We start from the raw sequence: 16,732 nt of genomic DNA on the forward strand, positions 1-16,732 counted from the left end.
TAGGGTCTGTCCTGGCTGTTTGCAAGGCACCATCCTTTTCCCTGGGCATTAAAAGCACTGGCACAATCATCTGATTCTGCTGCTGCCAGCAGCCAAGTTTCATTCAGGAGTTTTGAACTCTTGTCTTTTGTGGACTAAACCTTAGACTAGGCAGGATTTTGCTTTGGTAAAGAATGGTTAAGGAATGTGCTGGCTGTACCCTGGAGCAGGGCTGCCTCTGGCTCCAGCAGTCTTGGCCACAGCCAGAAAGGACAGGAACAGCTCCTGTCCTCCCCAAGAGCACAACTCTCCTTCCAGTGAAATTTGGGGTCCAGGAGCAGGCAGAACATGAGCCCAGACCTTCTCCCAGTCTACACTCAGAGTGCAACCAGGTATAATTTAGTAACGAGTATAATTTAGATGAGGGCTGTCGTGTTGCAGGGAGGGATCTCTTCTGAGCACAGGATTCTTGTGACACCCTGCAGAGGGTGAACCTTGCTGAGATGCTGTGCTTACCTACCAGCGCAACCTGGGCTCTCCCTTCATTGTCCTGAGGACAGGGTTTTGGTAATCCTTGGCTATGAAGAGTAGGCTGTAGAGTCTGTGGCAGCTATCCTAAATCATGACTTGGAAGCTGTGGGGGAGGATGGAAATCTTTTTACAGCTAAGCCAGACTGAAGGGAGTAAATTTCACTGCTGCCTCCCAGCTGGTCTTCCCAGGTCAGGTGCCACTGGTGAGATTGTGCCCTGCCTTTCAGAGCTGTGCAGTGAAGGCCATGGCATCCCACACTGCTGTGGAGTAAGAGACCAGAAAAAGAGCTGAGTGCCTGCATGGGCACTTCTTCCACACTGGGCACAGTGTGACTCTCAACAGGAGCCTACCTTGGTAGCTCCAGGCATAACATTCCTCTTATTTAGTGCTTATAGCAATTTCACAGCTGAGCCCAAAGCTGAGAAATGAGGGTTTTACTCACTGCATATTCCATGTAGTGCTATTATGTTCCATACTACCATTAACTGTAAGTCCATTAATAAGAATTTCTTTAAACTTCTCTAGGACAAAAAGTGCAGATCTTGCAGAGAGACCAGCAAGATGCAAAGATTGCTCTTATTAGGGGTAATGTCCTCAGTGATTGGTTTGTGTTGATACAATTCAATCCTTTGGAAACTGCTGGTTTGGTTTTTGTTTTGTTTATTCATTTGGGTTTTCTTTTCTTGTCAAACAATTCCTTCCAGTGTCTACAGTTCTTAAGAGTCTGAAGGTGCCCTTCACCTGAAGCTTAATATTTTCCTTTGCACAGCTGTCTCAAACTAACTAATCTGTGTTTGCAATGTACTCAGCACACAGCTGTGAACTTGCACCTCCGTGGAGCCCTGCAGTTGGCCACAAGTGGCAATACCTACCTGTCACTGGTGTGCCATTTCCAGGCTCCCTGGAGGGTCTGCAAGTCATTGTGGAAAAAGGACAGGGCACAGGCAGGTCTAGCAGGGTCTTTCTCATCCCTGCCATGGTGCTGGGAGGAGCAGATGGGTCCCAAGGTGATAACTCTCTTTCCTGTGAAGCCCTGTGGTGTTTCTGCTCTGAAAGGAGGAATTGATGGCATTTGTGAGATACCAGCAGAGGCTTGTCTGGATCCTGCTGTTAAAATGGTTTTGTTCTGTTCAGACAATGCTGGTGGTCTGCAGGGCACAGTGCTCACCTCACTTATGGAGAAATTGGGAAATCACCCTTTTCCTTATGGCTGTTGCTGGATTTGTGTCACCCCTGACTGCAGGGGAATGTTCATATTCAGGTCCTGGAGCTCTCTGAGCCTTCCTGGCCTCTCACTGCTTCTGGAGCAGGCTGATCCTTGTCCTGTGCCCCAGGGCAAAAGGAAGGGGCTGTTTCCTTACCCCTGCTGCTCCTGGGCTTCACACCAGCCCAGGGCAACAAAACCACCCCAGGGCCACAGCTCTTCCGAACTGCAGCAACCTTCAGGTTCTTGCTCAAGCTCCAACCTGCATGTGAAGACACCTTCAAGGTCCTTCAAGTCATTCTGTTTCTCTTCATCCTCTTTCCATGGCATTCTTTGAGTTCAACTACTCATGGGTATAGCTGGGCTCCTGTAGAGCTGGGTTGCTTTTTACAGCAATTACTTGTGGTTTCCTCACATGCTTTTATAGCTGAAAAAGTAACCCTCACAGTTACAGAGCTGGGACTCCTGTGCTTCTGTGCCCAGCATGGCTTTTTGTGGAGCACTGGATTTTCTTCCAGAAGTAAATGTCTTTCCAGAGCTGTGTTTGCTTTCCATAAGTGTTCTTTCATCCTGATCTTCTTGCTTTTGGGAATTGATGCAGTGTGGCTAAGAGTAAGACCCAAGGGCTTGTAGGAACAAATGTAATTGCACTTAGGGTTTGCTACAGAATGAAGTATATTCAATGATTTATAGACTCATAAGCTTAAAACAGGAGGAAAATTTATATAAACAGAAATAAAGTACTGATTCACTGAGGGCCGCAGTTATTGAGACCTGCATCTTTGTAGGAACAAACTGTAAGTTAGACTATGTGCCAAGACAAAAAAATGCAATGCCTTACTACTTTTTTCCTGGCTGGCTGGAGACCATTTCAGTAATTTGAGAGTTTGGGCTGCTGGAGTTATCTTAAGAGAACAGCTTGCAAAACTGCTGGAAAACCAGCACTTATGCAGCACAGGAGCTCAGGTTATTTCTAGTGATCCAGAGGCTGATTAATTGGATCCTCAAAAGCTAGAACCTCAAATTCAAGCAGATACAATATTTGTCCTCTTAGAAGAGGGTATATTAGAAGTGATTTGTTTTCTTTTTCCTCACACTGAAGTCTTCTGTTGCTTTTCTCTTGCAGGAAGATGAGGCTGTGTGAGCTCTATGCAAAGGTTCTGGGATCAGAGGAAGCTTTACATGTAAGCACAAAATCTCTGGAAAGGTACCTTTGGGAAAGGTACCTGCTATGGGAACACTTGCTGCCCTCACTAGAGGAGTGGAGAGAAGATTATGGCAAGCCTTGGGTTGGATTTGACAGTGAGGATAAGAACGAGCTTTATGAACATTAATGAAACATTAAAAGGTGTTTTTGTTGATATAGTCTTTCCATTCCCATGGGTGGGATTCTCAGTGCTTGCCACCATGAACCTCAGCTGCTGTGACATATGACAGGCTTTCTTTGCCTCTCTGTCCGTGTTGTGTCTTCTCTCTTACTAGTTAAGATCCACTGCTGCACATGTGGTTTGTTTTTCTTTTGCCTTTCCCTTGCCTTCTCTTCCCTGTAAAGGTAAATGACTGTTAGGATTTTTGTGATCTCACACTTAGATTATATGATTAATGCCACTTTTAAGGACAATTTTAGAGTTAAAAGTTGCAGACACCAATCTGGAGAACACATCATTTTCAACACAATGATACTGTACACAGAACCATGCAAGTGCCCCATTTTGCATTTTTAACAGTGTATATTTGTACCCAGTGTACACATTACAAGTATTACAACTGTATACATTGGAGGTTAATTTTGCTTTACGTGGCTCAAAGTATTTGCACAGACAGATTAAGAGGATTATGCTCTACAATGGCCAGATTAACTAGTTTTTTAGACACTGTATTCCTATTTTTAAAAAATTAGGCCTAATTGTGTTGAGTTCATGCTGCATTAAGAGACTTGTTAAATGTGCTCATTTTGTCAGATGTTGACATGCAACCAATGATAAACTGTTCTTCTCTCCTCAGTTCTGTTATTAACTTCCTCGAGGCTTTGTCCTTTCCCTGAGTGAATTAATCTCTGTTTTACAGCCCGTGCACTATGAAGAGAAGAACTGGTGTGAAGAGCAGTATTCTGGGGGCTGCTACACAGCCTACTTCCCACCAGGCATAATGACTCAGTATGGAAGGTACAGTGTCTATTTATAGTGGGCTTTGGAGTGCTAAGATAAGACCAAGTTAATAAATATCCTCAGAAAGGATTATCAATCCTCTGTCACTGTTTGCTTCATACCTTTAAGATCACTGGGGGATGTTTCAAACAGATGGGATAACCTTCCACTTGTCTCTCTTGGGCTTTATGATGGATGAGTACAGTATCATTGGGGCTTTTATCCATTCCTGTTGTTTGGTGAGTTCAGCTGAGGAGGTTCTGGGAAGGGAGTTGGGAAGCTTCCATCCTCTGCTTACAAAAATGGCTTTGGGTATTTGGGATCAGTGTAGCCATTTCAAGCATACCTTTAGCTGATGATTTAAAAAACTGACAGAGACTTAGTTCTTGCTGACATTGATGGTAATGAGTGATTTCTTTGGACCACTCCTTTCTTTTTAGCAGTGAAAGCTTAATATAGTGATCAGTGTGCCACTGTATACAGTCCTCTCGCACTTAAGTTTTTGCATGAAAGTAAGATTTACCAAGAAGAAAAAGACTGGTGATTGGATTACTTCAGACTGGTGATTGGATTTAGATACACAGGTTTTAATGTGGTAGAAGAGCTGCATTTTTTAAGTTTAAGTTCTTGTAATTTGAAAGTAACTTAGAGCAATAAAGCATTGTAACAAAGAGCTTATGGAGGCCTTAGTATTTGAAGTAATTAAAATTATAATTATTGCAGATTCTGGCAAAAATAGAGTTAAAACAATGCTTTTTTGTTTATTATTGCTTGAAATATTATGGGGATATATTTCAGAATGCTGCCCTGTGCCAGTAATGCCTGGCATTGGTACTTATGCCACAGGCTGGAACTGTGAGATAGTGTGAGTCTCATCCCAAAATAGTTTTCCTTTTCACCTATGAACAGTGTAAACATTTAAAAAATGTGAACACTGGTGAACACTGGAAGAAATTAAATGCAACCCAATCTCCTCCAGCTCCACTCACCCAGAGCTATTATCTTCAAGTGCTTGTTGTCATTTAAAACACTTTTATTGCAACATAAACCGAGGTATTTCAGTTCTTTCCTGATACAGCTGATGAGACTTTTTGCTTGTCCTCCTCCAGGATCATTCGGCAGCCCGTTGGCAGGATCTATTTTGCTGGCACAGAGACAGCCACTGAGTGGAGTGGATACATGGAGGGGGCTGTCCAGGCTGGAGAAAGAGCAGCCAGAGAGGTACAGATGCTCAGGGGACATTGTAAAATGTCCTGTGGAAAATTAAAGATCTTGGGGTTTGAGGGGAAATGAGAACTGAGTGTTGACAGCTTCAGGTGTTCTGAGTCTTGATGCAAATCCCTGCAAAGGGGATTGACTTCAAAAAGGATGAAGGTTTTGCACTTAGATTTGAAATGTTAGGAAGGGCTCTGGTTATTTTGTCAAACTCTCCCCTTGTTTCTAGGATTAAATTCTTTCTTCTTTTACAGAAGTCCCAGATTGTCCCTCAGTCATTTTTCTCCCAGATCTGTTAATCATCATACTGAGAGATCTTGGCTGTTAGAGCATGGGAACAGCTCAGTCTTGCAGCTCTGCACACCAAGCCAGGCCCTTCCTCAATGTTTCCAACACTGTGAAGTTCCACTGAGACAGCTGTAACACAGAGTCACTAAACAAGGACTTAGATATTCTTCTTCTGAGAAAATGCCAATTCCCCCAGAATTCCCAATTTTCAGGAACATTACAGTTTATGGAGCAGCAAAAGTAATTTAATCTTTGTTTTATGAGGTGAAGGGAACCTTGTGGCTAAAAACTAGTCAAGGAACACAAATTGTCCTGGAAGGAATGTGGAGAGTTCATCTAGCCCATGCTCCTGCCCCAAGAGACAGAGATCAATTGTTCATAAATTATCCCATTTGAGAAAGTTATACCTAAGGTGATACTGAAAAGATCCAGAAGTCTCATGACCTCTCTAAGATAAGGACATTACAGCAGAGCCTCCTCAGCAGAGGACTAGATAGGTGCACTTGACTGGTAAAAATTTTGATGTTTTCCTTTCCGTATTTACTTATGAAAGGAAAATGTGTTGAAAATTCAGTGCTTCTCACTCTCCTGCATTGAAGGGTTGACATTGTCCATGAATCTTATCTACACTAAAAGCCCCTTGTAAAAGATGTTAAATCTTAAATTTACAAGTGCCTGGAATAGAGAAAACATTATCATCACCATCTCAATTTTATTTCACTGTAGAAGAAGCTAATCTTGCTGGCTTGCCTGCACATAATTTCAAACAGTCTTTGCTATCCTACTGATCTCTGCTATCTTTGATACTTTGAACGGGATCTTCCTCATTGCAAAGGTTTTTGTTTTAGTTTTGCTTTTCTCTGGCTGAAAGTAGTGGTCTGTCATCACTCCTAGGATGCTGTTCCTCTTCCTACATCATGATAAAATTTGCAAAACAAGCTGTTACTTGTAGCTGGTGTCTTCATGCCTCACTTTGCCATGAGTGTCTGCTTAACTCTTAGTCATAATCACATTATCCTGCTCCCCTGGGACTGGCCAAATTCCAGTATCTTGCATAGACTAACTAAGCATAAAGAGATTTTTCTGTTTCTGTGTTCTGCTAGGAGGAGTGTCTTATAAAATATCAGCCCTCCCCAGAAATAAGTGTTAAAAGGTTGAGTTTTCTTCTAAAATTTGAATACATTGATTTGATTTATGTGCTCAGTCATCATGCCATTTTTAAACAACAGTTGAAGCCAGCTTTTTTTTTTTTTTCTGTCTTGAAGAATCAATGGTACTTATTGAGAATGTTTTTTATTTTCAGATACTGTTTGCTATGAGGAAAATCCCAGACAGTGAAATTTGGAAGCCAGAACCTGAATCAGTTGTAAGTATTTTAAGTATTTATGTAGATAAAATGGATTGAGGGTTTTTTCTGCTGTTTTGCTGATAAGATAAATTTCTTTGTCTCTTTTTATATAAGTTCACTGAAACAAATCCACAATAAACTTCCCCTTATTCACCAAAATGTCCCTTCCCTAAAAAAGGAAGAGGATAGAAGCCCATCTGACAAGCTTGTAAGGCAGGATTGGAAAGAGCTGCAGTTCTTAACTGGGCTGCAAATCTTTTCCATGTGTGTGTGTTCTTCCCTTTAACTGAGCAGAAAATCTGGATATACTGCTTCTTGATAAGATATTACTGCTTCAACCCAGCTCTGTTCCTGCTGCAAGAATCTCTTGATTTATATCCCTCCTCACAGTGGAGATGGTATGTGGATAATGGATGTTCTCCCCACAGGATGTGCCAGCTTTGCCCATCACTACAACCTTCTGGGAGAGGAACTTGCCATCTGTGCCAGGACTGCTAAAGCTGATCGGGTTTTCCACTTTCTTCACTTCTGTGGCTGCAGCTGGGTTATTTGCCTACAAAAAGGGACTCCTGGTTCGAAACTGAAAAAAGGTGCCAACCCAATGCCTCACAATTGAGGGATTTTTTCTTTTTTTTCAGAGGTTTTATTTTGTCATGTACTTTTCTGTCTCCAAAATCTGAGGAAGAGGTGAAAACAGTAGAGAAAATAGGCAATAGAGAAGGGATATAGTAAAGAGATCCATATTGAAAAAGAACCCCTAGGGTCCAGGCCTACTTCTAGCAATAACTTTTTGGTTGTTGAATTTCTGGGGTACCAAGCGTTATCACCTTGAGGTTTTGATCCAGATCTCAGAACAGAAGTGACAAAATACCTCTCTGAAGCCTATTCTGATGAGATTTCTGGTTGGTTTTACTCTTAATGTCGAACCAGACCCTGAACCCCAAGTCTCCACAGGCCCTATTTGTACTGTACTGTACAACAAAATCTCTAGTTGTGAACAAGGGATCTCTGCCTTCCTGTGGGGCAGACTGAGAAAAGAAATCCACAGCTTACAGAGTAATCAGATAGTTCATGCAAATTACTGGTAAGAAACAGTGTTTTTATTTCTTACCTAGATGTCCAGAGCCCAGGGAGTACCTAAGGGACAAGCCAGGCTAAATTTATCCATCTAAACTTTGCAAGGGCAGCCACAGGATGCTGGCATTTCCAGTGGCATATATGTCCTACTGTGAACTAAAGGACAAAAGTTCTGTTGTGTTTGGCAATGTGGTGGAATTTCAGGCTCCCCAGATGTGTTCACAGCTGCCTGGCACAGCAGAACTCCTGTCCAGTGGAGTCTGTCCCTGTGAGCACCTTGAGGCTGTCTCTTGCCTGCTAGGGCACAATGGGCTTGAAAATGTAGTGTTAGCATTAAACAAGCAAAATAAAAATCAAACAAAACAAAAACCCCTCCAACTTATCTGCCCCCAAACTCTTGCTTCATGCTGAACACAGATTTGCTGATTCAGAATTTTGGTCTTTCCTAACAATCATATTGATGGGACTAGCACTTCCACTTCTGCCTGCTGTGCTGTGTAGCATTGACTATGCACTTTTGATAACTAATAAGGGGTCTAAATGATAGTGAGATCAAAGAGAACTGTGGATTCTCATGCAAATGCATGCAAATGCTTCTGCTCCCCACAGCTTGGTACTGTTAAAAAAAAAAAAAAAACAATGAAAAAAGAGAAGATAGAAAGAAGGCAGTATGCAGGGGTGGGGGAGAAGTAAAAAAAAAAAAAATCCACCCACCAAAACCTCAGTGCCTACTTGTCAGCATGTTGGTACCTTGTTCTAGATATTTCTGCTGTGTTACCTGTGCACAAGATGAAACGGGGAGACACACAGGTATGGCTGAGAACAGGATCTGGTGCACATGAAGTTGGAGATGTCTGGAATTTTTCAGAGCCTGTTTGCTGCACTCTTCCCTTCAACGAGTAGCAATTTATATGTAAAAAATACTGGATTGCAGTAAAGAGGCATGGAGGGAAGTACAACAATAACTTCAGCAACTGGTGTGAGCAGACGGTGGAGGAGCTGTATCACCAGTCTCAGGCAGAATTTTTGGGCTAGCATCTGATCTTAGCATCTTGTGTAGAGCAGTACTTTGTTCTCCAAATAGTCCCATGGAAATGTACTGAGCTGCTTGGAAAGCTGTAATATTTGTGAGCAGTACCTCGCTTTCTGGCCCTTAGGTTTTGTTCTTTTTAACTTGATGTGCCTGTTAAACATCATCTTGTAGCAGCAGCTTGGATTTTATCACAAATGAATAGCCTCATAACAGCCTTTTAAAATGCATGGGGGAACTTTTCAGGCATAAAGATCTTTAAGGCAGAAGAAGAGTGCAGCAGTGTGCATATGGCCTCTCTGGCTGTATCACATCAAGCTCTAATTTGCTGGGACATTTGCCTACTGCAGAGAGCTTCTACGTGGCTTTCTCTCCCTGTGATTTATTTACTGCATGAATTAGGAACTGAAAGCTGAATGGGAAGTTCAGAGCTTTGGCAATGCACACAATTCTCAGGCCAGAAATAAACACAGGAACCTAAATTTGGGAAGACATTTTTGAAGTCCTGACCCCAATATTTGTAAGTGCTAGACAGTGAATACATACGTTACATATAAAGAGCTGCTGCATTTGCAGATGATTTTTCTGCCAAAACTGTTTGGAATTCAGGTCCTGCTTCTGCCCTAGAAATATTCCACGTTCTCTAAACAGGACAAAATTCATGAAACTAATGAGGATAAATTGGTTTTATTCACATCCAAAATATATTTCTTTCTTCTTTGCTCCTGAACCTGGCAGAAGTTTTTCCCAGTTTAACAAGATCATGTTGTGTGCCACAGGGGCAGAAATTCCAATCAAAACCAGAAATTAGGTAGTTAAAACTGAACTGAATCATAACTTAAGCTTTTCATGAGATTTGCCAATTAAAAAAAATATTGAAAAGTTTCTGTACTTATAAACCTTTCTTATTCTTAATTCCAATGCGAAAGAAAAATAGGAAAAAAAAAAACAACAAAACAATCCCACAAAGCATTTCTCATCTTATTCTTCCACAACTAAAGTAGGTGAGACAGGGATTTATTCACAATAATTTATTTAAAATAAAATTTTGATTCCCTGAGATTTCTAATCAAATCTGGTTGGAGCTGGGAGGTCTGAATTGTGACATTTGTAGTAACACTAAAATCTGTCTTCTTCCTTGCAGACTGCCAAAGCTTTTGGAAAGCTCTTTCTATCTTTACAGCCATGTCTTGCTATGATTGTGCTGTGGACCTTACCACTACTATGAGGTTAAAAAAGGATTTGCCACTGTTTTCTCAGCATTTCCACACAAAAGGAATACGTGGTACCTTGTGTACATGGATGCCAGCATGATGAGGGAATTGACAAATGGAGGTAGAGAATCAAGCTGCTTCCCTGTGGCTAGAGGGAACTGTTAGCACTGGCTTACATTTTTGAAATTGAAATTCATGCCAACCCTTTGAAGAGAGGAATGAAGTCTGTTTTAATGGATAACCAGTCGTGCTGTATTCTTAATTTATTGACACATTTGATGAGACAACTGCTATCATGAAAGTTCCAAGAGTTTACCAGCTTTGTAAAATGTACTATAGGAACAACCATGGAAATAATGGTATTTGTCTATTACAAACTGAACTGTGTTACCATGCATATTTTGTAATGCTCATAAGAGTTCAAAAAAAAAAAATTTACTTTCTTGTACACTGTTCTGATAGCCACTGTACATTGCAAGGAATGAAGGGTCCTGGCATAAAAATCTGTGTTAACCAAAGTACTTGAAATCTAATTGTACAAACTACTCAACAATAACAAGGATGTGAGCAATCTGAGGTACCCCCTTGTCTTCCCTTTAATTTGTGCATTTTTACCCCAGTGCAGCTCTTGATTCCAAATAGCACATCTGCTCTCAATATGAAGACATTAATCAAGTAATTAAACTCCTCTCTGAGCATTGTCCATCACTGGAACCTATGGCCTGGACAAGAAACTATGGGGCTTAAAGAAATCTTTTTATGTCCATAGTGGGACTGTTGTTTCACTGAAGTAGGCTTTACAGATGTCCAGAAATTTTAAATTTTTTTCCCCTTTTTTGAGACATGAAAAGGTAGTCTTTTTGAGGAAGAAGGAATTGTATGACCTCCAGAAGTACTAGGGAATCAAGATTAAATAACAGGCCTGCCACTGCTCTTGGGCAAGAAGCAAACCCCCTCAAATCACAGGTGACAAACATTCACAAATAAACCTGACCTATCTTCAAATGAACTAACATTCCCTCTCCTGTCTCCACCACCTTAAGACCACCCTGATCTTCCTTCTGTTGAAGAACAGAGTGTAAAAATGAGACAGCCAAAGCAGCCTGGCTTTCCAAGTGTCTCTCCAGTGAATTCGTTTAGGCGTTGTCATAGACTGCCGCTTATAGCGTGTCTGCTGTGGTCCTGTGCAGGTCAGTGCTCAGTGGTGCCTGCCTCTGTGTTTTGGGAAAAAAAAAAAAATTTAAAAAGAGTGACTTCACTTTGCAGGAATATATATGCTGTGTGTGTGATGAATTTGTGCCTTTTATAACTGTAGCATTTTCTAAAGTGCCTCTGTGGTGACTGTCTCCCTTGGTTTCCCTCTTCAGCTCTCTTTTAAATAGGCTCTGCAGATATTTTTATCTGACATCTGTGAAATTTTTTTAACCTTAATTAGAATCAATAAATATTGTCATGTCACATGTGTTGTTTGAGGCTTTTCTTTTGTGGAAGCCCCTTTTGACTTGGTTGTGGTGGTATTACTTACTGACACAGTATTTTGCATTTCGCACTGAAATCTGTAGGGTAACTTCAGCTTATTCTAGTAAAGAAAACTCTGTAAAGAAAAGGAGCATATAAAAAAATACAAACCTACCCAAAACAGTGCAAAAATCCCACTCAACTCCTTAAATACACAATTAAAAAAAATCAAACCACATTTGGTAGTAGTATAGATGACCAACTCTCTTACACTTAAGAATTAGTTTTTACTATTATAGGGCAGGTGGCTCAAACTGAACATAAGAAACAGACCTTGTAACACATACTGTGCGATGTAAACATAAAAACCCTAGAAGAAAAGAGGGACCAAAATCACTTAATTTCATCTACTGGCTCAGTGTCAGTGCTAGTGAGATAATGGAACTGAAGAACAAATTTGCTCTGGGGAAGGGACCTGTGTTGCACAAAACTGTTGGCCATGAATACTGGAGGAAGTGTAACCATCCATGTGAGAAACATCTGAAGTGTGCAGTGCTCTTTGTATAGGCTTAACTTTCAGCATTACAAGTCATAAAGGAGCACAAATACAATGAAAGCAAACACCCTCAACTAATCCTTCCCACACTCTCGAAAGCATCTGTTCCCTAAGAAACGTGTCAGAATCAGCAATGCGTTTCACAGCCCTCAAAGCAGCCAGCAACTGGTTATGCCTCTAAAACACTGCTGCTGTGTGGGTTTGTATGGACTGGTTTAGGAAGCAAGGGGGCTACAGAGGGGGGCTTCTCTGAGAAGCTTCTGGAAGCTTCCCCCATGTGCAGCAGATCCAATCCCTGACAGCTCCAGGAGGGACCCGCTGCTGGCCAGGGCTGGGCGGGTTAGAAAAGGTGGTAACACCTCTGGGATAACAAATCTAAGAAGGAAAAAAAGCTATAGTGCAGATGTAACTACAGGCAGAGGAGAGCAGGGTGAGAATGTGTGAGAGGAAGAGCCCTGCAGACACCAAGGGCAGTGCAGAGGGAGGGGCAGGAGCTGCTCCAGGGGCTGGGATTCCCTGCAGCCCATGGTGAGACCCTGGTGAGGCAGCTGTGCCCCTGCAGCCCAGGAGGGCACAGGGATGCAGAGATCACCTGCAGCCCGTGGAGGAGACCAAAAATGGGGCACGGGGATGCTGAGAGGAGGCTGTGAACCCATGGGAGCCCAGGAAGAGAGGAGCCCACCCTGGAGCAGGTTTCCTGGCAGGACTTGTGACCCTGTGGGGGACCCACATTGGAGCAGGCAGTGCCTGAAGGACTGACCCTGTGGAACTGTGGCCCATGTTGGAGCAATTTATGGAGAACTGTTGCATGTGGGAGGGACTCACATTGCAGAAGCTCATGGAGAGCTGTCTCCCATGGGAGGGGTCCCACATTGGAGCAGGGGAAGGGCTCCTCTCCCTGAGCAGTGGCAGGAGCAACATGTGATGAACTGACCATAACCCCATTCCCCATCTCTCTGTGCCACTGGGGGGAGGAGGGAGAGCTGGGAAGGAGGGAGGGATGGGAGGAAGCTGTTTTTGCAATTTATTTTTACTTCTCGTTATCCTGCTCTGATTTTGTTGCTAATAAATTCAATTACTATCCCCAAGCTCAGCCTGTTTTGGCCATGATGATATTTGATGAGTAATCTCTCCCTGTCCTATCTTGACTCATGAACCATTTGTTATATTTTCTCTCCTCTGTCCAGTTGAGGAGGAGAGTGACAGAGTGACTTTGGTGGGTGCCTGGCATCCAGATGTTTTTGGTACTGAAACCTGGGATCATAAGGATTTTGAGATAAGGATGGTAACTGGGGATATTTGGGCAAAACATGGACTGAACAATGTTAGAGAGTAGAATGTCCATGGTGAATTTTTGCTGTAACTGTGGTGAAGGCACAAGGGGTGGATTTTGTGTGAATTGCAAATTTTTGTTCTGTGTTGTGATGATGTTATCTTGATTTTTGTGTGGGGAATTTTTCTCTTGCTTTGTTTGATTGGTTTTGTTGATGTGAGTGCAGGTTGTGTGATGGATGTGGGTTTTAATGATAATTCTTAAATAGTTAAATATGTGATTCACAGAGGTGAGGAGTGGAAAGTGGAGTCAGATTTGACCTACCTTTCAAACCCTTTGTTCAGACATATCCTGGAGCATCCCAGCGGACATAACTGAGATGGTATTAACATAGTTATTTACAAAGCTTCAGTGTGCATTTCACAGAGACTGTGTCAGCCAAGGGGTGCTTCATTATTTCCATCAGTCCAGCATACAGAAAATTAATGTGGACAGATTATTAGAGAAGAAATCCATTTTGTTTAACATCTATAAAAGATACAATTATGATTTCCCAAGAAACCAATTAGAAATCCCACTCATTGTTTAGAAGGGGATAGGATGTGTGTGCAAATTATTTGGCTAAATCATGCAAAACTCAGTGCTACTTCAAGAGCTGAGGATAATTTTTTCTTCTTGTCTTGTTGTGTAATTATACCAATTGCTCATCTGGAGCAGATCCCAAAATGTTGGAGGGACTGATGAGTTTTGTCTTCTGGGTCAAGACATGATAAATTCTCCCTGAAACTCATGAGCCTGTGGAACTGCCTCAGAAAAAAATAAAAATCCAAGAAGGATAGGCCTCAGATGGTGGAACCAAAGTACAGTTTGTTATCTGCTGGAAAAAAGACACATTTTTTTCTCAGGTTGGCCCTGCTCTGTGGTGTGGGTGTGGAAGGGGGTCCTCATCCTTATCTGCTGTTTGAACCCATGCAGGTACTGTAGGACTTTCTCTGTGTCCATGTAGGAGGGATGGATGGGATTTTGAAATTCAAATATTGGATGGAATTTATTTGCATCTCACTTTTCCTGCAAAGAGCACATATTTACCCACCTAGAGGGCAACTAAAACTCGGTTGCCTTGTGCCTCTCGGACATTCGAGAGCACCTTGTTCAGCCTCCAGCTGCTGCCCCAATAGGAGGCAGCTCTTCCAGAGGCCCAAGGGAAACATGTCCTAAACCAGCCTTGCCCTGTGGCACAGATAATCTTTGGGTACCAAACTAGGCAGCTTCTACCAACTGCTGATGGCAATTAGGTACTTCTTGGGGCATTCAGCTTTGAAGAAATGCACCAGGGATGATGTGGGCTCTGTAAATCGAACACGTTGCATGTTAATAGGTAGCTGCACATAAAAATGTGTTAATACACAGCTGTCCTTTACCCAGGCAGGCTATAGATGAATTTGTTTATCACTGGAAACAGAGTCATGATATTCTAGTCATAATATTAGCAGAGTTTGCTAGAAAAGCCTTCAGTTAGCAGCTGAGTGCCAAGATAAGCTGTAAAAAAATACACCTGAGTAAGAGGCTTTGTAAGTTGATTTTAGTGTGCATGATTTGTACAGTCAGTAGCAATAAGCTATTCTGAAGCTAGGCTAGAAAAAGCTCAAAAAATAATTAAAAAAAAATCATAGAATAGTTTGGGTTGGAGGGGATGTAGAAAAGGGATCTTTCTAGGTCACCTAGCCCAAACACCCTGCCATGGGCAAGGACATTTTCAACTTGACCAGGGTGCTCAGAGCCCCATCCAGCCTGGCCTTGAATGTTTCCAGGAATGGGTAATCTACAACTTCTCTGGGCAACCAGTTCCCTAGTTTTACCTTATATCTAATCTAAATCTATCTTCTTTTATTAACCCTGTTGTTCTATCACAACAAGCCTTGCTAAAAAGTCCCTTTCCAACCCTTTTAGGTACTGGAAGGTTCTCTGATGTCTCCCCAGAGCCTTCTCTTCCCCAGGCTGAACACCCTCAGTTCTCTCAGCCTGTTGTTATGGGGGAGGTGCCCCAGTCCTGTCATCAGGACCATTAGTGACCCTCCCCTGGGCCCACTCCAGCAGGCCATGTCTTTTCTGTTACCAAAATACCTGTGAAACACACACTGCTGCATCCTCTGGGACTGTACCCAGTGCCATGCTGGCTCATCTCAGTTCTCCATTCTTCCTGGCACTGCTGAAAGAGGCAAACCAAGTTGTTTTGAGTCCAAGCTGGTCTCACCCTGTGTTTTGACAGAAGGTGAGATGCTGTTTCTTAGAAGCAAAAGGTATTAGCTTTCTTCCAGGGCTGTTTTTTTGCTGTGTGCACAGTGAGTTTTCTGATAGCAATGTTTCTAATCCTTTCTTAGCAGAACAGCCCTAACAAAATAATCCATATCCATCCAGCTCTGTTTACTCTGACATCTAAGGTTCTGTAGACTCCTTCCCACCATCCCTCCAGCTTTGTGGGGGGGAAAAATCCTCATCCAAATCTAAGTGATCCATTCATCTGACCTACAGCAGAAAGGGGCTGAGCAAACACAGACCAGCCTCATCTGCCCGAGGGCATAATGTCATGGAACTTTAGCAGCATCTTTGAGAGGGGGAGTGTCTCTGGGTCCCATTTCCCTACAGCAGCAGAGACTCCAAGAAGCACTTGAGGAAGTGGTACCCAGCAGAAACACCAGGCTTTGGATGATTTGGTTTGTCAAGTGGCTCTGTTTGCCCCTCTGCCTACTGGGATTTAACACTGCTCTTGAATATGCTCTGGTGTTGGCTGGCAGGGAGCAGGGAAAAGGAAACATATCAATAATGCACAGAGGCATCCTTGTCAGCCCTCAGGCGGTGCCCAATTTGCATATGCTCCAAGCTGTAAGAAAACACTTTGCACAGCAGTGTTGCATTTAGCAGAAATTACATTATAATTTCAGATGTAGAAACTTCTATTCCAGGTCTGAGGCAGGGAGGTGTCCCATTGGGCTGTGCAGTCATTATCTTAAACAATTGAAATGCATGCTTGTACTTCATCAAAATCAAGGGAAGACATTATTCCAGCCTCCACTTGCCAATTCAGTCCAAAGTGGAACAAGACTATTTAACTAAATTAGAAACTATATTATTTCCCAATAATTCTTTATGAGATGGAGTTTGGCCAGAGCCATTTTTCAGAGTGTGCATATTTGAGCCAGCACCTCTATCCATCTCTGCAAAGCAAATTGCCCCCACAGAAACTCCCTTCTTTGAGAAGGGGAATGCCTAGGTGTATTTAGGATCTGTGCTCACACTTTTCTTCCAGCTCCTTTATGCTGCCAAGCAGGAGACAGGACTCGAGTTGCCCTTTGGAGGAAGTTTTGCAGTGCTGGCAGGGCTTGGTGCCTTGGCCATTTCACTGCCCTGATT

General features: G+C 42.5%; 1 protein-coding gene across 2 annotated transcripts in view; it reads left to right on the forward strand.

Moving 5' to 3' along the window:
- The window catches only part of MAOB (monoamine oxidase B), a 50,200-nt gene extending 38,708 nt beyond the window's left edge, over positions 1-11,492 (forward strand). For both annotated transcript variants that reach the window (XM_053935746.1, XM_053935747.1), the window contains exons 11-16: positions 2,842-2,899; positions 3,783-3,880; positions 4,972-5,083; positions 6,669-6,731; positions 7,142-7,303; positions 9,965-11,492. In XM_053935746.1, coding sequence (XP_053791721.1) covers positions 2,842-2,899; positions 3,783-3,880; positions 4,972-5,083; positions 6,669-6,731; positions 7,142-7,297 — 487 coding nt within the window. In that variant the 3' untranslated portion in view covers positions 7,298-7,303; positions 9,965-11,492. The remainder of the gene's footprint in view (positions 1-2,841; positions 2,900-3,782; positions 3,881-4,971; positions 5,084-6,668; positions 6,732-7,141; positions 7,304-9,964) is intronic.
- The last annotated feature ends 5,240 nt before the right edge of the window (positions 11,493-16,732 follow it).

This window comes from Vidua chalybeata, chromosome 2 (genome assembly GCF_026979565.1).
Source record: "Vidua chalybeata isolate OUT-0048 chromosome 2, bVidCha1 merged haplotype, whole genome shotgun sequence".
NCBI classification, from domain to species: domain Eukaryota; kingdom Metazoa; phylum Chordata; class Aves; order Passeriformes; family Viduidae; genus Vidua; species Vidua chalybeata.